General features: G+C 38.5%; 3 protein-coding genes across 3 annotated transcripts; 2 read left to right on the top strand and 1 right to left on the bottom strand.

The window, feature by feature from the left end:
- Positions 1 to 504: 504 nt before the first annotated feature.
- LOC103972497 (calmodulin-binding receptor-like cytoplasmic kinase 3) lies at positions 505 to 8,275 on the top strand. Its single transcript, XM_009386858.3, has 7 exons — positions 505 to 1,349; positions 1,786 to 2,040; positions 3,564 to 3,823; positions 5,643 to 5,808; positions 5,883 to 5,972; positions 6,815 to 7,113; positions 7,607 to 8,275. The coding sequence occupies exons 1-7, from the start codon at positions 1,007 to 1,009 to the stop codon at positions 7,832 to 7,834; spliced, it is 1,641 nt and encodes a 546-aa protein (XP_009385133.2). The 5' UTR covers positions 505 to 1,006; the 3' UTR covers positions 7,835 to 8,275.
- A 2,307-nt stretch (positions 8,276 to 10,582) lies between these two features.
- LOC135605428 (pyrophosphate-energized vacuolar membrane proton pump-like) lies at positions 10,583 to 16,021 on the top strand. Its single transcript, XM_065095492.1, has 8 exons — positions 10,583 to 10,954; positions 12,611 to 13,185; positions 13,405 to 13,784; positions 13,856 to 13,942; positions 14,018 to 14,348; positions 14,943 to 15,353; positions 15,445 to 15,504; positions 15,607 to 16,021. Exons 1-8 carry the CDS (start codon positions 10,702 to 10,704, stop codon positions 15,823 to 15,825), a joined length of 2,316 nt encoding a protein of 771 aa, XP_064951564.1. The 5' UTR covers positions 10,583 to 10,701; the 3' UTR covers positions 15,826 to 16,021.
- A 434-nt stretch (positions 16,022 to 16,455) lies between these two features.
- Positions 16,456 to 21,260, bottom strand: LOC135605429 (pheromone-processing carboxypeptidase KEX1-like). Its single transcript, XM_065095496.1, has 4 exons — positions 20,683 to 21,260; positions 19,462 to 19,583; positions 17,184 to 17,242; positions 16,456 to 17,004 (listed from the first exon to the last, which is right to left on the bottom strand). Exons 1-4 carry the CDS (start codon positions 20,975 to 20,977, stop codon positions 16,671 to 16,673), a joined length of 810 nt encoding a protein of 269 aa, XP_064951568.1. The 5' UTR covers positions 20,978 to 21,260; the 3' UTR covers positions 16,456 to 16,670.
- Between the last annotated feature and the right edge of the window lie 37 nt (positions 21,261 to 21,297).

The raw sequence follows: 21,297 nt of genomic DNA, 5'->3' as shown, positions 1-21,297 counted from the left end.
AGTTAATCTAATGGATCATTATTATCTTCTTGGCCGTGGTAATCATCTTAAAGTAAAGCCAGAATAAGATGCCATCATTGCACGGTGGCAATAATGCCTTGTAACTCTCACACGTATCAGTCGATGACTTGGGACCATTGTGCAGCTCCCAGAGATATTTTGGGCATGATCGAAGGAGATAATTAAAGACAAGTTCTTTAATAGCTGGGCAATCATGTCATAAAGTTTATCGAGAGTCATTTTAATCACATATTTGTCGGAGAGTTTATATCTCCGAAAAATATATTTTGAGCTCCATTCATCTCCAAAGAACAACATCATCAAATATATTTTTCTAAGTCGGTAAACTAAATTACAAAATCAAAATTATTTATTTTAAATACTATTTTTCAAATGTATTAATAATATTTTGAAGTGTCACTAACTTTAAATACATGATTTTACACACATATATATATATATATATATGTGTGTATTTATATATATCTCCCCAATACCGCCAAATCTCGCCCTCGCTCGGAGCCGTCCGTCCAGCCAAAGAAGTCAATGATATCGTCACTCAGCTCATCTGCTTCCACCACGCTCAACCCAGACGTAGCCGACGGTTTCTGGTCTTCTGCGCTTGCGGCTACGATCAGCTCCTCTCTCGTCTTCTTCGTAGCTTCTCGCGTTGGCGTCCCCCAAAATTTACCTTAATTCTTTGGCCTTTTGAAGTGGGCTTTTTATAGGGAGGGGAACGGGTTTGCATTGGATTCTTTTCCTTGTTCTGATTCTTTGCTAGGCGCATCGATCTTGTGTCTCCGAGATATCTTTTAGTTGATTCGTCCGATTTCTTGAAACTGGTTTGGTGAACTAGACATTGCGTGGCGTGTGAGAACTTGGTCGGAGCCAAAGGCGAGATCTTTCAGAGAGGGTTATGGCGGCTAGCAATTGATTTTTTTTTTTCTTTATTGGGTCTTCCGAGGTGGACTTTATCCAATCTGCGGAGGCAAGATTGGAGCTCGAAATGACATTTTTCTTTAGGGATATGTCTTATTTGGTTCTGATTCTGTTGATTCTAGCACGATTCTCGCGGGGATTGGTTTCAGTTTCAATTTCGCTTCCGACCGTTTTGGAGGTATGTGGATATGATCAGGTTGGCTATTTGGGATCGTCGGATGAGTACCAACTCTCAATTAATGGGCGGTGGATCGAAGATCCTTTTTGGATCTGTGAGGCACTTGAATCCTACTTCAAGAATGGTTGCTTCGCCTGTGGTTCCAGTGTGGAATCATGGCGAATGATAGGAGAGAAGCACTGCAATCAAGACTTCACTGCATTAATTCATGTCGACTGCAATACTTCCCCTGGTAATTTATTGTCAAATGGATCATTTTGTATCAGTATCTTATATTGTGTTCATGCTTACCTCTTCCTGCAGTACGTCGTAGAGGGAATGTGATTCTTCTGCAGCTGACTGTTTTGTTGCCCGATTGGATTATGCATGTATGGCCATGTACTATAACTATGCACCAACTTGTAATGGGCTTGAGGACATATCTAAGGGCACTTAATCCGGTTGGATTATTAGTGGACGAAAATGTTACCATTTCACGGAGTTAATCGTCTAGTTTTCTTTAGATTTTTGTGTTTTCACTAGTTTAAATGCTTGACAGAAAAAAATTCTTTAGAGCTTATAATGTAAATATTCATCCCTTCAAACTTTCCTTGTCTTATTTTGATTTATTTAGTCTTTCACTGAATCAGCATGCATAATGCTTTTTATGTTTTTATGGTCTGTTGCAGCGGACTCATTCAAACTAGGAGGGAGGAAAACCTTGTTACAGTTATCAGAAAATGTGTCTACCCTTATCCAAGCAGGCAAAAAGGGTCTGTCAGAAGAAGAAAAGCAAGAGCATACATTTTCTTCAGAACCACAAAATATCCCTTTTGCTGTTCCAGGAATGCTCCTCCTATGTTGTGGTGTCCTCTGCCCTTGCTTTCACGCTAAAAGAAAGGAAGAAAGTGAACATAGTGTTCTAGATAGGCAGCAGAATTCAAGTGAGTGAAGTATAAAAACTTTTTTTCTGATTTATCTACTTTATGTTGTTTTGAGTTTAGCAACCTTAACACTTAATGTTACTTGCAGGTGCATTGAATATATACTTGATTTATGGTCTTTTTCCTTCATATATGGTTAATCCTCAATATAACTATACATAAGTAGGCACGTGATGACACCAAAATTTTTTAGAAGCTCTTTTTGCTAGCTCAGATTATTATCTGTTGAAAAGCATATGTATTACTTTAAGAGGCATGGAAGTTACTATATGTCTAAAAGCAAGATATTATGCATATAAACATCCATTCTGTTGAGTGAGGTGTGGCTGCGAGACATGAAGAAGTGATATAGGGAATTTAACATCTTCCCTTGATATTGTTATTTAAATCATATCTGGCATGAATGGCAGTTAACAAATGATTCTCAATATCTGTGGGTTTGGTGGACCGGAAACGGTCCGGGAATTGCATCCACATTTCCATGTCATGAGGGATGCATTTTCACTATTTAGCTTATTTCTATTATGGACTAGAGTTTGTGTATCTAAAATCAACTTTGTATGGGATTTATTTTGTTACCTTATTCATCTATATTTTATACAACTTGTGGATTTGAGGTGATTATTAATGTAGATGCAAACTGGGGTTTTTATTGATTGGAAGTCATGCAGTGCAGTGGAGAGTTTACATGTTGAAGTTAGGAAGTCCTAGAAAGTAGTTTTTCTCAATGATGTTTCTAAATAGCTTTTCTGAACTTTTCCTTCTATGACCTGAACTTTAATGTGTTCTTCATCATCAATCAAAAACCTCATCTTCACCTTTGTGGTTTAAATCTCGCACAAGAGACTATGCTTATCATTTTATCATCTGCTAGATGTAAATAAGCTCATTGCTTCATATACCAATGCCTTAAATGTTCCAGATTGAGCTTTCTCCTAACTTCTATCCCCTAATGTAGGATGTGAGTAGTGCTTCATGCTTGAAATAACTTCTTTGTCAATTATAATCATAATATATTCTAATCTTAAAAAATAATCAATTTATTATCTCATGTTTTGCTAAATCACATCATTGGTGATTCCTTAATCTTATGATGATGATATTAATCACCTTACTTGATGATTCCCTAAGTTTATAATTTGGTTAGCTGGATGACACAGTCATTTTATGTTGAGAATGAACATATCATGTGATTATGGTAAGGTAATTCTTCTCTTACATATCAGCAAATTATTTGGTTTTTTTTACATGGAAACCTTTTGGTTCTCTTTGATGGACAAACATATCGAAGGGAGAGAATCAACAATTAAATTGGCACCTATTATGCAAGCCAATAATGAATATCCTTACGAAATATCTTGATAACCCTATTGTTACATGGTGTTATATCAGATTGGTTGATACTGTGGAGAGTATATTAACATAAATGCAACGATCTTAATTGTAGATATAACCATTAATTTGTAGACATAAGGCAGCATGTTTGTATTTGTGTCCTTATTATATTTCTTTACATGTTACAGTGGATATAACCTCATCTATAGAGCTAAGCACAGCCTCTGAAAAGATCCCTGCAACTCCAAGAGTGCCTCCTAGCCCGTCTCGATTTTCATTGTCTCCTCAATTGTGCAGAATTGGATCAGTACATCTCAGTATCGATCAGATAATGAGAGCTACTCAAAATTTTTCACCTTCACTGAAAATAGGTGAAGGAGGTTTTGGAACTGTATACAAGGCTTCATTGCCAGATGGTCAAGTTGTCTCAATTAAGCGAGCAAAGAAGGTAATATTATATATATATATATATATATATATATATATATATATATATATATATATATATATATATATATATATATGTGTGTGTGTGTGTGTGTGTGTGTGTTTGCTTTTGTCGGTAATATGAAACTTAGCATCACACATATGCATTGCCATATCAATATATATATATATATATATATATATATATATATATATATATATATATATGTACATACATGTATGTATACATGTACATACATGTATGTATACATGTACATACATGTATGTATACATGTACATACATGTATGTATACATGTACATACATGTATGTATACATGTACATACATGTATGTATACATGTACATACATGTATGTATACATGTACATACATGTATGTATACATGTACATACATGTATGTATACATATACACATGTATATATACACATATATATATGTGTGTGTGAGTGTATGTGCTTTTGCAGAGGTAATATGAAGCTTAGCATCACACATATGCTTTGCCATATCATTAGATATAACAGAATACATATTTCATGAGGCTTCTAGTTTACTTTACAATGACCACTCATTCTGTTGGCAGTTTGATGCATTTTTTTTTACATTGCCTTAACAAAGTCACCAAGGATAGTTGCTCATGTATTCAAACTGATTCCTATTATAATATTAATAATCTTCTTTTACTGGTTTATAATATTAAGTTTCAATTTTTTGTCCTGATCTATTGATATTTTTCACAAGAGGCAGCACAACCCATGTCATTTCTACCCATTAAAAATAAGCTTTCCTTGGCCAATTGGAGGTAGATGCAGAAGTAATTAGCCCTCTCTCCCTCACTTGCATTAATGGGAAAATACCTTTCTCTTGGCCAATAGGAATCTCTTCTTTTCAATACCACTTATGTTTAGAGAACATGCAAATAGAAGTATTCTAATATGTGCTAGCAGTGGGATTGGGGATAGTCGGAGCGTTTTCGAATTCCTAACCTGCTCTGGATCATCAAAAGTCTATTCTAGATTCATAATTCTTGGCAGACCAGTGTTGTTGTCATCTACCATGCACTTAAGTTAAATGAGAATAGGAAAGATTGACGCAAGCAGTGTCTTATGCTGAGGAGAACAGATTATGCATTCCATGCAATAGTAGAACAACAAGCATACTGATAAGGCGGATCAGGAGTTATGATTTGTAAGACAGACATAATATTCTCTTTTGAATAGTAGTTGATGTCCAAGGTATCCAGTCCTGCAAACATGATGATATAGTGAAGATGTTTTGTTTTCTAGCCATTTCCAAATATTGGATTGTGCGTTTTTCAGAGTGTAGGCTGTTAGTACCACTATACATGTGTTCCTATGAAGCAATTTTTTGGTTTATTAGAAATATATTAGTTTGATGACATGAAAATACTGTTGTACTTATATGCCCTGTGGTCTCAATCCATGATGTATATGTTATTTAGTCCATGCAATTAGGTATATATATGTGAGGGTGATCATTGGCTGCTTTGCAGCATGGGTATCGATTAATTAGTCTCAAAAATAGCTTTTCCAAACATAGGAGTAAGGCTGCCATGTGACCATTCATAGACACCACATTGGTGGAAAACTCATGCATCAGAATGCTCTTTTTTACTTAAGAAAGAAAATTATTTGCTTTAATTTGTTAGAAATTTTAGAAGTTCTGCTTGATCTTAAAGTTGTGCTATGCGACTGTACAGTATTTGGCCATTCTGATTTATGCAGCACAACCAAGCATATCTTGAAAAGTTTGTTTCCGTTGATATTATTTGGATGTGCTCTGCTGATAATTGCTTTTGAATAGGAACGGATTTCATACTTGAAAGATGAATTTAGCAATGAAGTTGAACTGCTTGCGAAGATTGAGCATAGGAGCCTAGTAAGGTTGCTTGGTTACACTGATAAGGGAAATGAACGCATTATAATTACAGAGTATGTTCCAAATGGTACCCTAAGGGAGCATCTAGATGGTAAGCTTTAAATTCTCTTGTCCTTGTGTTGTTCACTTAAGATGGAGTATGATTAAATCTTCTCAAATTTTCAGGTTTATATGGAAAAATATTGGACTTTAATCAACGTCTAGAAATTGCTATTGATGTTGCTCATGCTCTGACTTATCTCCATCTGTATGCAGGTTAGGCTTCAATATTGATTTTTCTTTTTATGCTTGTTTATTTAATATGTCTAAAATATCGCTTATTTGTATGCTTTATCGTCCATAAGTTACAAACAGATTTAAGAGATTCATATGGTTACTAGCAAGTGCAATTTAATCTTTAATACACACATACTTACTCTTTTTTGGGCCTGACCAGTGTGTACTAGTGTACAGATATATGGTACATTGGTATGTTCTGGCATGAAGGAGAAGAGGAAGGCACGGTGTCTCACATCTTATTGTATTTTATTTAAGTAAATATTAGTGCTACTTAGGATGAAAGCGGTGTGTCATGTAGGGCATCACATTATAACTCAATTATTTAGAGATAAGCTGCTTTAACAGTTTATAGTTTATGATTATAAAGTCAGGATCAGTTAAATATGATGAGGCTTGCATGTTAGAATGATGATGCCTTCTACTGTTCATTCTGCAGTGAGGTTGTCTTGTATGAGGCTGAGGTCTAAATTTTCTAATTCTTGAGCAGCATAATATTATCTACAAACCAATCCACAAACTTTTTATATCTTTTTAGGTTCTGCTCCAAAAAAATGCTCATTACACAAATAATGAAATAAGTATCTACCTAGTTACTGACAGCTGTTCTTTTTCACAATATTCATGAGTGCTTCATGTATCTGCCTGTGTGAAAGCACATGGTGTTAATTTCTACAAATTAGTTGAACAGTGATGAAGACAATGTCTCAATGATACCCATGTTATCTAAATGTAGTCATGCCTTTTGGTTTAGTACCATGCTAGTTGTCTAGCATTTATGCTTGTTGAACATGTGCTGACGAGAATTGATTTGTTGACAGAAAAGACAATAATTCATCGAGATGTGAAGTCATCAAATATTCTGTTGACCGAAAGCTATAGAGCTAAGGTCTCCGACTTTGGGTTTGCAAGGAGTGGTCCATCAGACACAGATCAAACTCACATCTCAACCAAAGTGAAAGGAACTGCTGGGTACCTTGATCCAGAATACCTGAGGACCTATCAACTCACTCCTAAGAGCGATGTGTTTTCATTTGGCATTTTGCTCATAGAAATTATTTCTGGAAGGCGACCAATAGATCTTAAAAGAAATGTTGATGAAAGAATCGCTGTGAGATGGGTAAACATCAGTAGTCCATTCTCTTTGAAATCTTTTCTTGATATGGTGATTGCTATTTTGTGAAATTGTATGCTTTGTATCTTTGTAAATATCGTGGCAATGAAGATTCCAGACTAAATTAAAATATCTTGATAGTCTGGAATGCTTTAGTAAATTGCTTTTGGAGAGTTTATATTACTCTGATCTATTATGGTTCCTTCTGTGAATCATAAGGGTATTTGCAAATATTTAATAAATTTTTATCTAACTTCTTTAGAGCCTCTCAGATGACGAGGCTATTTATGTCTTCCCACATCCAAACAACAATACACTATGTTGCCATCGACAAACTAATTTAGTTGGATTATATTCTTTTGCTTATAGTAATTTAATTTCAGTTGCTCCTCTGTTCTGACATTGGAAGGCAAACTCAAGTTGAAGCTTTGAGATAGTATATATGGATTCTTACAGGATGTTTTTCTCCTTAATGATCTTATTCAATTCTGTGTCACAGGCCTTCAGGAAACATAGTGAAGGAAATGTTAGGGATATATTGGACCCACTCCTAGAGGAGAAAATTGACGATGAGATAGTCAGCAAGATGCTTGATCTGGCATTTGAATGTGCTGCTCCAACACGTGCCGATCGTCCTGCTATGAAAGAGGTTGGAGAACAGCTATGGGAAATAAGAAAAGAATATGGCAAAAGCCTGAGGAGAATGGAGGAAGGTTTGCTCCAGTGAAGGCAGGATGATACAGTTTGTTGCTGAAGGATTTCTGCTGTCCATGTCTTTGATCCCTGGATGAGGTTCTACTTCAAGCTCTCTTTCTCCCTTGTGCCCTGCAAATTTCTGTACAACCAAGATTGTTCGTTTCTGATCGTGCTAGGGACCAGCGTATTCGATAGGAATTGTTATTCTCTACTATCTTAAGTAGACCTGTTCACCGCATACAACAAAACCTATTCTTGTTGCATATTTTGATCAGATTGTGGATCGTGCATGTTCATCCTACTGCCTTGGGATGAATAATATTTGTTCTGGGAGATTTGTCCATTGTTTGTTGTGCTGTAGTCTGGAAGCCATCTAGTTTGAGTATACTGTTCTGGTAAATGTAATATATGATGTGGTTGTAACAGTTTTGGACTTCATTTTCAATTAAATGATGAACCTTTTCATGATTAACCTCTTGAGGTATGTGAAATCAAATGGTTATCCTGACGGTTAAAATGAGATTCAACTGGTACAAGGTAAAGTTAAATGCTTAATAGAGGTGATGGTAGTGAGTGAGTTTTATGTAATATATGATGTGGTTGTTTGTATTGTAACACTTTCGGACTTCATTTTCAATTAAATGATGAACCTTTGCATGATTATCCTGTAGGTTAAAATGAGATTCAACTGATGCAGGGTAAAGTTAAATGCTTAATCGTGGTGATGGTAGTGAGTGAGTTTTTCAATGTATATCTATTTGAAATAACCTGTTACCACTTGAAAACCAATCAGATTCAAATTAAAGAAGATAAAAGAGAAAAAAGGAGTATCTTTAGTTCTATTAGTAGACAAATCATCTGAAGACTCAGAACTGGGAAATTCTCATTTTTCACTCTTTTCTTCCTTGATTATAGGAAAATTGTTTATGGTAGTATCAGTCACTAATTTTTCAGATTACCATTAGTTAGCAGCCCTCATGAAATTAGGCAAGTAGTTGGCTGATTTAGTTTAATTTAGATTGTCAATGTTCTAGTAACAAAAATAACAATGCTTGCATTGATTCTCTCCGGATCTTGTATTGCATTAGTTGCTCCTCCTTTCTTTCTTTCCCTCTCTATTAACCTAATCTATCTAATGAAAGATTTACTGTGGTTGCACTAGTGGTCAGAATTTGATCCTCAGTTGATTTGATGGGAAACTAACCCAATATAATTGTCATTAGAAACCCATAAAGGGAAAGCAGTGCTAAAAGCAAAAAGCCTAAGAATTTGATTCAGGGGATATAGTATGCTTTCAATAGATATGCTTGTCATTTTCCAACAGCATTGTCACTTTGATGCATCTCATTCATGACCCCCAAATCCTTCCAGCTATCTCATGGCTCATTCAAAATAAGATTTTATTTGATCATGATTCAAGGAATGATAAGGATTCTGTAGACAGAGAAGCAGCAGTTTAAGGCATAATTCATGGAACATTGGCAGAGGTGCTGGGATACTGAATTAAATAAAGTCTTTTGAGTTAAGATGATGCAATGGAGATCTAGAAATGGAATCTGAGTCCATGTGTCTCCAAGGAGTGACTCTTGGGGGAGACTACAGGACTGTCAAGCTACAAGAAAGAAACAGCTATGAGAACCAGTTTGAAGAAAGAGTAATGCTGAAAGCACAAGTTTATGATGGAATCTGATTCAGAAAGATGTAGGATGTTTTCCAGGTGTTTGCTTAGCCCTCCACCTCCTGATGACAGCATGACACATCAAAAGCAACAACAGATTCTTAAAAGGATGGTCTTTGTGAGAGATGACATATGTTCCACATATAACAATTCTCACACCAACATGTGTAATGACATTCTCACATTGATGCACTGTTAGTTCCTGTTATTTATCTGGACAATATTGATTGACTTGATTCCAACATGTAAACAAAATGTAAATCAATTGAGTATATTGTGTGGAATACTGTAAATGGATTGGCATCTGTAATTATATGATGGCTACAGAAACCTACATAAAGCTGCACAAAGATCTGATACATGTTCTGTTTGTATTTTGAGTGAGAAGCATCTGATGCATGTTTATATCCAGAGACAGGGAAAGGAACTACCTTGGGATGCAGAAATATACTCCATTAATGCTGAAGACGAAGGCTGTGTTGGTCAGAGGTTTCCTAGTCCCAAGGTATAAAGACATTTATTCATGAAATATTTCTTTCATATTTATTGTGTAACAATGCAAATATTTTTATATTTGACAAAAAAAAAAAAAAAAAACAAATATAAAGGAACACTATCCTCTCTCCCATTTCCCCTTTGATCACTCTCCCTTATTCCGATCTTCAACTACGCGACTCATTAGTACCCGTTGAGATACCTAAGCGGTGGTTGGATTCGATGATCTGCCTCCAATCAGCAGGCAGGTAGGTGTCGCGGTAATCGACGGATTGGATAGAAGAAGCAATTTTTTGGTCAGTGATTAATTGCTGATTAATAGTCGCTTTATCATTATCTTAAGTTTGCGGTGCGCGTCAGGTGATCCTCAGGACCATCTAAGACAACACGATTTGTTCTCTCATTGGCTAATGGGGTATCCCAAGTCGCCCCGGAACCCCATGGCGGAAAGGTTAGCCGCGGTTAAGATTACCGAAACTTCCTACAATGCCCCCTCATCTTTGGGCAAAATGGGGAACAAATATCCGAAATTTGATCCTCGAACGCCCTTCCCATATTAGCCAAACTCTCTCTCTTCCCTTTATATTTGGGCTACCGAACGCCAGTCTCAGTGCAAGCGACCGAGAGCTCGGACATCATCGCGTTCGGCTCTGACGTGTTCCGAGCTTTCTGAGAGAGGAGCTTTGCCTCCGTCTTCTGGTGAGCTGTTCGGGAGAAATCCGGTAATGAGGGTGGCGATGATGTCTGATCTGCTGACGGAGGTCCTGATCCCCGTGGCCTCCGTCGTTGGGATCTTCTTCTCGCTGCTGCAGTGGTACTTCGTGTCCAAGGTAAAGCTGTCGCCAGAGAGGCAAACGCGCGGGGCGCACGATCACGGTAAGAACGGGTACTCGGACCGCCTCATCGAGGAGGAGGAGGGGATTAACGATCACAACGTGGTCGTGAAGTGTGCGGAGATCCAGAACGCCATTTCGGAAGGTGAGAACTTTGACAGAGCCCGTCTCTGGACCTCATTTTACGCTTGCTTATCCCATGGCGATTTGATTCCTAGTTGTCCTCCTTGTATTCCACTTGTTGTCGATAAAATCAATACTGCTGCGTTCTGCTTCATGTCTTTGTTCTTCATCACTATATTTAAGTTAATTATAAGGAAAAAAATAGTCTTTTCATTTGATTCTACTTTGCTAGGTTTATGGAATACGGGAGTACAGTAGTTCTTTTTACAGTTTGGCAATGCCCTAGAGGATCTTTCTAATAAGCTAACTAAGTATTGAGTAATTGGAGTTTCAATCTATTCTTCTCATTTTGTCACTTGCATTTTGCAAAATTATACTTTGATAATGCACTAAAGGATCTCGATTAGTAAGTTGGAGAAGTTGATGTGGTAGAAATGTTCGCAATCTCTTTTAGATTATTACTTCATGTAACTCATGTGACAGATATGAATTCTGTCATCATTTATACGCAAGTATAGGCTTCCGGCTATTTCACTTTGTAGTCTCATGTTTATATCAGTATTGCATTCTGGTACAGTTTGATTCTGATTTTGTATCTTCTTTTTGAGGAAAAAACAATTTTCGTATTCCTTTATTATATTCATCAGCTTAAGTTTTGTGGTTGTATTTGTTTGTGGTATAAGCATTTCTTTCTTTTTATCCTTTGGTAATATGGTCTACAGAGAAAATTATATGTATTTTGGTCTGTTCAAGGAAATAAATAGCCACTTGTTTGTGGTCCTTATGATTGTTCTCTTTTTATATTTTGCCTCTAAATGACGGATAATTTCTGTTTTGATACTTCATTTTGTTCAAATAAATAATTTACCTCATTGAGGTTGTTAATGCTCATAATACAATATTGACTAGTTAGCTTAGCAATATACCACAAAGAAGGGGTGGTTTTCTTTAATTGTAAGTGTCATATACGACATACTTATGTTAAACGACAGACTGTCTCTTAGTGATCTCTGTTCCTTCTTTTTTTTTATCACTATATTCTTTCTGTAATACTGAGCACATATAAAATTACATCTGATTTTATTTGTGCATCATGGCTCCCACAAATTCTTGTGCTCTTGTATCTTGGAAGCATCATCTCTTGGCAGATCCTTTCTGTTTGGTAACCCATCTGATCTTTGGACGGTGTTGAAGTCTGGTCAGGAAATTTCAATAAATATGACATGATATCTGAAGTTGAGTTTTCAAGTAAAACATCAAACGATGCCGTATACTTTGGCCAGTCAAATGGATGAAGAGCTTTGAGTAGTTATATATACACACAAGTATATAATTATTAGCAATCAGTAACTTTTATAAGGGTCATAAATAAGCAATTAGTAACTTTTTATAAGGGTCATAATAATGGTGAGCTCTGTCCTATGGCTGGAGAATTTGGTTCTGTTTATTACTGTGTATATAAATATACACACACAAGTATACCAATGATCATTAGTTAGAAGATACATATTGCAAGTTCACCCTTAGTTTCCTTATGATGTGATCTTGACTGATGCTGGATGCATCAATTTGTGCCATTTATCTTTTCCATGCTTTGTATTTGTAATGGTTCTAAGAAAGATGATACTATGAGCATGCACTATGGCATCTAGGATTTGACATCTTATCCACTGAACAGGAGCTACATCGTTTCTCTTTACGGAGTATAAGTATGTTGGAATCTTCATGGTTGTTTTTGCAATCCTGATCTTCCTCTTTCTCGGATCAGTGGAGGGTTTCAGCACGAAGAGCCAGCCCTGCACTTACAGCAAGGATAGAACATGCAAGCCAGCTCTTGCTAATGCTATTTTTAGCACTCTATCCTTCTTGCTTGGTGCAGTAACCTCCATTGTTTCTGGTTTCCTTGGAATGAAGATTGCAACTTATGCAAATGCCAGGACCACTTTAGAAGCCAGGAAAGGTGTTGGAAAAGCATTCATTGCTGCATTTCGCTCGGGTGCAGTTATGGGATTTTTGCTTGCTGCCAATGGTCTTCTTGTACTTTACATTGCAATCAACATCTTTAAGTTATACTATGGGGATGACTGGGAAGGCCTCTTTGAGGCTATTACTGGTTATGGCCTAGGTGGCTCTTCCATGGCACTTTTTGGAAGAGTAGGTGGAGGCATCTATACCAAAGCTGCTGATGTTGGTGCTGATCTTGTTGGAAAGGTCGAGAGAAATATTCCTGAGGATGACCCTAGGAACCCAGCTGTAAGAATTTTGCCATTTCTGATGAACATGTTTATTTTACCTTTCTACTGCATATCAGATTATCACCTTGTAAATTTTACTGCAAACTTGTTGTACTTGGTCAAAATTATTGTTTTTTTGATACTCTATTGTTGTACTTGGTCAAAATTATTGTTTTTTGATACTCTACATTCTTTTGTCTCCATATGTTTCAGTGCCTAACACAACATATTTGTACAGGTAATTGCTGATAATGTTGGTGATAATGTTGGGGACATTGCTGGTATGGGATCAGATCTTTTTGGCTCATATGCTGAGTCTTCCTGTGCCGCACTTGTCGTTGCCTCAATTTCGTCATTTGGTATCAATCATGAGCTGACTGCAATGTTGTACCCCTTGCTTATTAGCTCCATGGGAATTATAGTTTGTTTGGTTACTACTCTGTTTGCCACCGACTTCTTTGAGATAAAGGCAGTGAAGGAGATTGAACCTGCACTGAAGAGGCAGCTCATAATCTCCACTGCTCTTATGACTGTGGGCATTGCAATTGTTAGTTTCATAGCCCTCCCATCAACCTTCACAATCTTTAATTTTGGTGCCCAGAAGGTGGTGAAGAACTGGTGAGAAATTTATATATCTGTAAATTTGTAAATTAAGTTTGGCTTCTTATTGCCATAAGTTGGATTGGTAGGGAGCTATTCTTCTGTGTGGCAATCGGTTTGTGGTCTGGCCTGGTCATCGGTTTTGTCACCGAGTACTACACAAGCAATGCTTACAGGTATAGGTAGCAAATGCATCTTCTTTTCCGACATCTTCCTTTACTTCTTTAGTTTTAACTTGTTTTGCTTTGCAGCCCTGTCCAAGATGTTGCTGATTCCTGCAAAACAGGAGCTGCTACCAATGTTATCTTTGGCCTGGCTTTGGGATACAAATCTGTCATCATCCCCATATTTGCTATTGCTGTCAGCATTTTTGTTAGTTTTAGTTTCGCTGCCATGTATGGTATTGCAGTTGCTGCTCTTGGAATGCTGAGCACCATAGCTACTGGACTTGCTATAGATGCCTATGGCCCCATCAGTGACAATGCTGGAGGTATTGCAGAGATGGCTGGAATGAGCCATAAAATCCGTGAGAGAACTGATGCTCTGGATGCTGCAGGAAACACCACAGCTGCAATTGGAAAGGTAACAAAGCTGACTATTATCCTGCTTTTTTTTTTTATCATTAAAGGTCTATTTTTCTTCCTAATCTCCTAAATATTTGATAAAAGATTGGAAATGTTTTAGATCAAGTGTCTTTCTGAATTAATTGCAACTGTTTGATTTTGACATAGAGATATGCACAAATTCAAAGAATTTAGTGCTTTGAATGGTTTTGCTTTGCACCATCCCACACAATTTTTGCTGATATGAATTTGAGTAGAAAAAGAAGTGGATGTTTGAATTTGATGAATATGGTGCTCTGAAATGGTATGATCACCATTTAGCAGGTCATCTATCGATATAAAATTGCATGAAGTTTAAAATGAAAGCCTATCTCTGGAATTTGCAGCCAGTTTCGTTATTCATGTGCTTTTTGCATGCAATTCCCTTGTACATGAGTAGTAATCATACATGAAGTTGGAATATGTCTGCATATTTTTGTATATCTATGCATCTCGATCGATCGTCACATACACAGAAACATGTAATTGGTATCCTTGATCCTTTTTCTGTGTTTGCCAGAACTTGTCATCTCTCGATGCATAAACTTAGCTACTCTCCCTACTTCCTTTCCAGGGTTTTGCCATTGGTTCAGCTGCTTTGGTGTCCCTTGCTCTTTTTGGTGCCTTTGTGAGTCGTGCAGCAATCTCGACCGTGGATGTTCTGACACCCAAAGTCTTCGTTGGTCTGATCATCGGCGCCATGCTTCCCTACTGGTTCTCAGCCATGACCATGAAGAGTGTAGGCAGTGCAGCTCTCAAGATGGTGCAGGAAGTCCGCAGGCAATTCAACAGCATTCCTGGTCTCATGGAGGGATCTGCCAAGCCAGATTATGCAACCTGCGTCAAGATCTCAACCGATGCCTCCATCAAAGAGATGATTCCTCCCGGTGCTCTGGTGATGCTCACCCCGCTCGTCGTGGGAACCTTCTTCGGCGTCGAAACTCTATCAGGAGTGCTTGCAGGCTCTCTTGTTTCAGGAGTTCAGGTACAATAAATGTTTCGATGTCTTATTTATGTTCATTCAAGCTTCTTGATCATACTTGCTGATCTTTAATTCAATTATGTATCTTTGGAAGATTGCTATCTCGGCATCGAACACTGGTGGCGCATGGGATAATGCAAAGAAGTACATCGAGGTAAAGCTTTTCATGAAGATGTGAACTCTGAACTCCTGCATGGAATCTGTGATCAACCAAAGCATCATGTGTCTGTGCTACTAATGTGTCTCTGTTGGTCAGGCTGGGGCTTCAGACCAAGCCAGGGGGCTTGGACCTAAAGGATCAGATGCTCACAAGGCCGCTGTGATCGGTGACACCATAGGGGATCCACTCAAAGACACATCAGGGCCATCACTCAACATCCTCATCAAGCTCATGGCAGTGGAGTCACTGGTGTTTGCTCCCTTCTTTGCCACTCACGGAGGTCTCCTCTTCAAGATCTTCTGGAATGGAAAGTAGACATAGTTTCCTTCCAGTCATACCTACATTACCTAATCTCCCCCTTTGGAAAGGGATAGTTTATGCCTCTTTTTCCAGTTATAAGGGACTCGGGATTGTCGTCGAGTCCTGGTTGCTGAAAGAACAGCCAATTTCTCCCTTTGTTAGGCTTTATTTTGATGAGGATAATAATGATGACAATCCTAAATTATATGCAGTTCATGTTCCTAGCCTTTTGTGCTGATTGATATACCTATTCATGTTGCTTGATTCATTAAGCAGATGGAGATCGTGCAAAGAGTGGAAGAAAAGAGTTACTTGAGTTTACATAACACGGGTATTAATACAAACATCGATGATTACACTGTTTGCATTATTTTCTTTGATTTTTATTTTAAACAAGTTTGGAGTTTACATTATAAGTTTGGGTTATTAAGTTTCAATATCATTTTATCTTGACATTTAACTCATGTCAAGTTCTTGAGTTTTCAACACCATTGTATGCAGTTTTGCCAGGAAAGAAAGAAAACAATGGTTGTTGCATTTATGATACTCCAACCTTCTTGCTGCTATTGTTACTGCTTTCCTCAGCTTGCTGCTTGATAATGGCTGTAAGAGATAAAAGAGTAAACTCAGGAGTAGTCTGAAGAATACTGAAAATGAAATGAGCCTCCAATATATCCAATGTCAGCTAGCAGTATTATGTTTAAGATTAAAACACACTGAGCAAAGTTCATTCACAGGAAGTCATCCCTCCTTACCCTAATCCTATGAAGAAGCTACTCCCCAAGTACAAAGCCCTAGTGTCTAACCAACACTAGTCAAAATGAAACAAACTACGATGACCCGATCTAACATCGGCTGCCTCACTTTCTCTTCTTGGTAGGTGGCTGCGGGAGTTCCTCCTCTTCCTCCTCATCCTCCTCGTCTTCGTCCTCTTCCTCATCCTCCTCTTCCTCTTCATCATCGTCGTCGTCATCTTCTTCATCTTCACTTCCCCCTTCACCATTGACCTCAGGGTCATCGTTGTCGTTATCGTCTCCTTGGTTATCATTCCCCTCCTCTCCCGAGAGATCATCTTCGCCTCCGTCTTCTTGGCCAGCTCCATCATCGCCATTGTCATCCTCATCCTCGTCCTCATCTGACTCGCCATCGTCCTTATTCTCGAGCATGGCTTCAGGTTTACTTCTTTGAAGTGTCCTTTAGAGAAATAGCACAGAATAAGAGCCTCGATGGCAAACTAAACCAACTCTATACATGTAAACTAGCTGGTTCAAAACCCAGACTCTGCCAAGCAAGCATGTACCATCAAGGTCTGATTGAAATGTATAATTGCTTTCACCTTTAACTAGGTAGATAGAAAGAGAAGAGCAACCTACTGGTAAATTACTTCAGACTCATCATTCACTGGACCAATTTGACTTGATGAAGAGCCCACCTGAATCAAGTTCAATTTTAAGTGACCAAATATAAGAAACCACTTAGCATGAAGGAAACATGAAACTGATACTTGAACAAACAATTTGTTCAATTTTGATGATCATTTGTTCATACTAATCAGGCTAGGTAAAACAGAAAGCAAATCCAGAATTTCTCACAAAGCATTCGACCACAACCACCAAAATGGCAGAAACAATTGTCCTCTGATCTTGAATCAACCATCATGTGATAATGCTAGGGTTTGGAACAATATAAACAACAAATGTAGCTCAAGAGAACTCCTCGGTTTGCTGAAATTAAAGAGACACAAAAATATGAACATAGTTACATCCCATCTATAGTTTGGATATGCTAGTAACGGAGGCAGATCAAAGATACAAGGATATCAGTGGAGGCAATAAAAGAAATTAGCAATATGTGGGTCCAGGGATGGTCAACATATGCAGCTTTAACTCTGTGAGTAGATGGAATGTTTATGACTCAGAATCGGTCGGCTAAATTGCAAAAAATAGATCTCATCATAGCATCAAGGCTCGTCCCTCATCAAAATGAAAAAAAATGTACATCAACAAATCAAATTGATAATGCCAAAGACAGACAGACTAGTCTGGTATATGGACAAACAGCATAAAGAAAGAAAAGTAAAGGCACTGTAGCAATGAGAACCTCCAAAAGACAACACCTCCAACAACAAATCCTGAAGCTAATCAGACAAACAAAGGGGAAAGAAATCGAACAGCACAATTATTTGTTAATGCTCGACCATGAGTGATATATATAAGCAATCCATTGCAAATTTCTCTCCCTTGAAATAGACACATTTATAGACGTGCATACACATATAACTCCATGTAAAACAAAGAATGCAAATACAAATACGTATATGCAGCACTTAAGATGTATATTACTGTCGCTACCACTAACGTAAGAGTAGCGGAGTTTCACCACATGAAAACCATGCTTTCTATGACAATTCAAGCCCATGAGACATATCCTTCTTTAGATTGGCCCAGTTATAGGACACTCATACTAGGATTGGAACATCCAAGTAGACATAAATGCGTTAAAGGGACTCTTCAATGCACATATAATAGTCCAACATGTAAGTTTGCCACTCTCGAAGATGCACAAATAAGTCACACTCTTCAAATAGTCAGACCCCATTATTATGTGTTCTTAATTTACAGTAAGAGATTAAGACAGAGAGAAACTTCCTTGTGCATTTGCAACCAAGAATAGGTTCCTCTATTTCAGGTAAGTGCAAGCAACCTTAGAATAGGATCAGGAAGTTATTGGATAGTGCCAGTTTGTCAAAAAGACAAGAAACAGCGAAGTAGTTTCAGTTTAAAAAACCTCAAACTATCCATGTATTGACAAATATCATACAAGTATGGTCAATTATAGAGTCCACAGAGAGTTCCTCTGTGCTATAGTTCAGATCTCATGGAATAAGTTAAATGTGCCTTCAAAACAAAGAGAAAACAAGAATCCCTGAAGATCTTTCTGAGGACGAACACCGCCAGTTCCACCATTAGGATGGGGAGGAAATAAATACATGGTATCAAGATCCTTTTAGTAACTTGTCTATATTAAACACTTCAATGAACATCCTGACTCACAGCAAGATTTTTACACTTCACAATGATCAAGTACTTTCTTATTGTTACATTGGATTCTCTTATCTATACTAAATATTCAACACTGGACAAATATGCACTAGAACATGCACTGTGGTGACTAAGATGGTCAAGAAAACAAGAGTAAGCCATACAACAGTAACAAACATGAAACAGACGAAAACAACAGAAAGAAATAGAATATGGAAGATTTTTTCCTTCAAATCAAATCTCAAGAGCTGAAGCAGACGAGAAAAGGAAAGTTAACCGAGGAAAAGAATTTATCTCCAGAACCTATAAGTGCCTAAATACATACAAAAGCTGGACATCACATGGAAGGCCATACACAGGCATTTTAGGTCTAAACAACGGGTGAAGCCGAATGTCATGCAAGAATCTCTGAGTAATACGACTCAACACCAAAGAAGACATGCCACACATGATTAAGCACCGAAAGAAAGCTAAAATCCTCGCTACTTGTGTAGCTCAGCACCGAGGAACTCTACACAATTCTTCAATCAGCAAATTATCAACTTCAATACGTTACTAAGAAATAGCGAAAGCAGGAAAAAAAATAAAAAAACGGGAGGAGCGTCCGTACCGCCAGGAAAAGCCAAAGGAGCGACCTTTCCACAGCCAAAACGGTCTCCGCCACGAGTAATTCGGCCATGGAATGAAGATCAGCAGGTCCATTACTCTTGCTTCGGCACAGCGCCTCCATCTCTACAGACCAAGCACCAAAATCCATAAATACCAGCCAAAAAAAGAGAAAAAAAACAACGGAAAAAGAAGACGAGAACCACGGCCCTAGCTGAGTGGAGAAACGGAGCTAAACACCGACTCATAAATAGAAAGAGGAGGAGGAGGAGGAGGATGACGAGGAGAATCCAACCAGGGTCGAAGAGGAGAGAAGGGGGCAAAGGGAGAGCGCTTTCGACGCGATGCTACAGCGCAAGATCTCGCCGGGAGATCCAGAAACACCAAGAAGGGGGTTTTCTGATTAGGGTTTTGGCCGATCGGGGGCTCGATTGGGATCCTCTGCAAGTGGTGGCACGTGTTTGTCTGGGACCCGTGGCAGTTTTCCAGGGGCCCGCATCATTGTACTGTTCCCGTGTGGAATTGTAAGATCCCATACGCAACAAAATTTGGAAAGGATCCGATCGAAGGCATTGGCTTTGTGTCTAGTGGGATTGGATGAAATCCAACCTCATCCTATCCAGTAAAAATTCTCGTTATAATATATCGATTTAGCAACACAGAAAATACAATCAATCATTTCTTACACATAAAACATTTTCTCCAGTAATATTTTTTTTTTCTCTCATTAACAATAATCTGCCATAATAACATCTAAACCATATATAGTGTTGGATAAATTAAGAAATCACTGTCACATAAAATTAATATTAGCCTTTTTTTATGCCATTAATTGTTGCCGACCACAGACAGTATTAATGGTGGAAGGTTAATGAATGCCATGGGACCATCTCGTTTATGGAGTCAGTCATCTGCTGCCGACTCTTCCGTCACGGAAACCAGCAACATAGATGAAGAAAGATCATCTCACAGAGTGGATTAATTCTGACTCCAAATCCATATTGAAACCATAAACAAGCTCAGAAGTTCATGAAGAAATGATCAGATCACCAAAATATGAGCAGAAGAAGTAAGTATGATCATATTCATGGATGGATCCACTGAGTCTTATATGATCAGGCTGTAAAAATGCTGCCTGCATACATGCATGAACATACATCCACATCTAAGCAAGATTAGGCTCATACGGGGCGTCAAGCCACCGCCACTGCTCCCCGGCCATCACCTTTCATCAGGAAGAACCTTGAAGGCTTGGGCTGGAAGTGCCTCCTCCTGCGGAGATCATGGCTCGACGGTCGTATCATCTGCATGAGGAGGCCGCCCATCGACGTCGCCTTCGCTGGTCCCTTCGTCTCCGGCGATCCCGCGTGCGCCACTGATCGGCCGGAACTCTTTCTCGGACCACGGTGGAGCTTGCACCGGAAGGAACCCAGGTGCGTCGTCGGCGAACAGAGGCAGGGCCGAGAAAGGCTGTGGGGCTTGGATGAAGAAGAAGAAGAAGAAGAAGAAGAAGAATCCATGGAAGGAGGTCTTGAGGTGGAGGTGGTGATCCTCTTGGGGCGTCCATGGCTTCGAGGAAGAATACTAAATACGGTCGCTTTGCTTTGTTGGCTAAGCAGTTCTACGCGTGTGACCTGCTGTCAACACTTGTTGAGCCGCCGTGCTTTGGAGATTCACCATGAAAGCACCTTTAGCGATGGGGTTGGCTCTATGTGACACTTGTTTGATATGGGAGGAGGACGAGTGGCTGCAGGCTTTCCTCGGAAGGACTGCCGACATGAAGGAAGAAGAAGAATCCAGGAGATGGACCTTTTCATCTCCAATCGACACTTTGTGCCGT

The sequence above is a fragment of the Musa acuminata genome, chromosome BXJ2-2, assembly GCF_036884655.1.
Source record: "Musa acuminata AAA Group cultivar baxijiao chromosome BXJ2-2, Cavendish_Baxijiao_AAA, whole genome shotgun sequence".
Lineage (NCBI taxonomy): Eukaryota > Viridiplantae > Streptophyta > Magnoliopsida > Zingiberales > Musaceae > Musa > Musa acuminata.
Note: the sequence above shows the minus strand (reverse complement) of the source record. Positions and strands in the feature narration are given on the sequence as shown.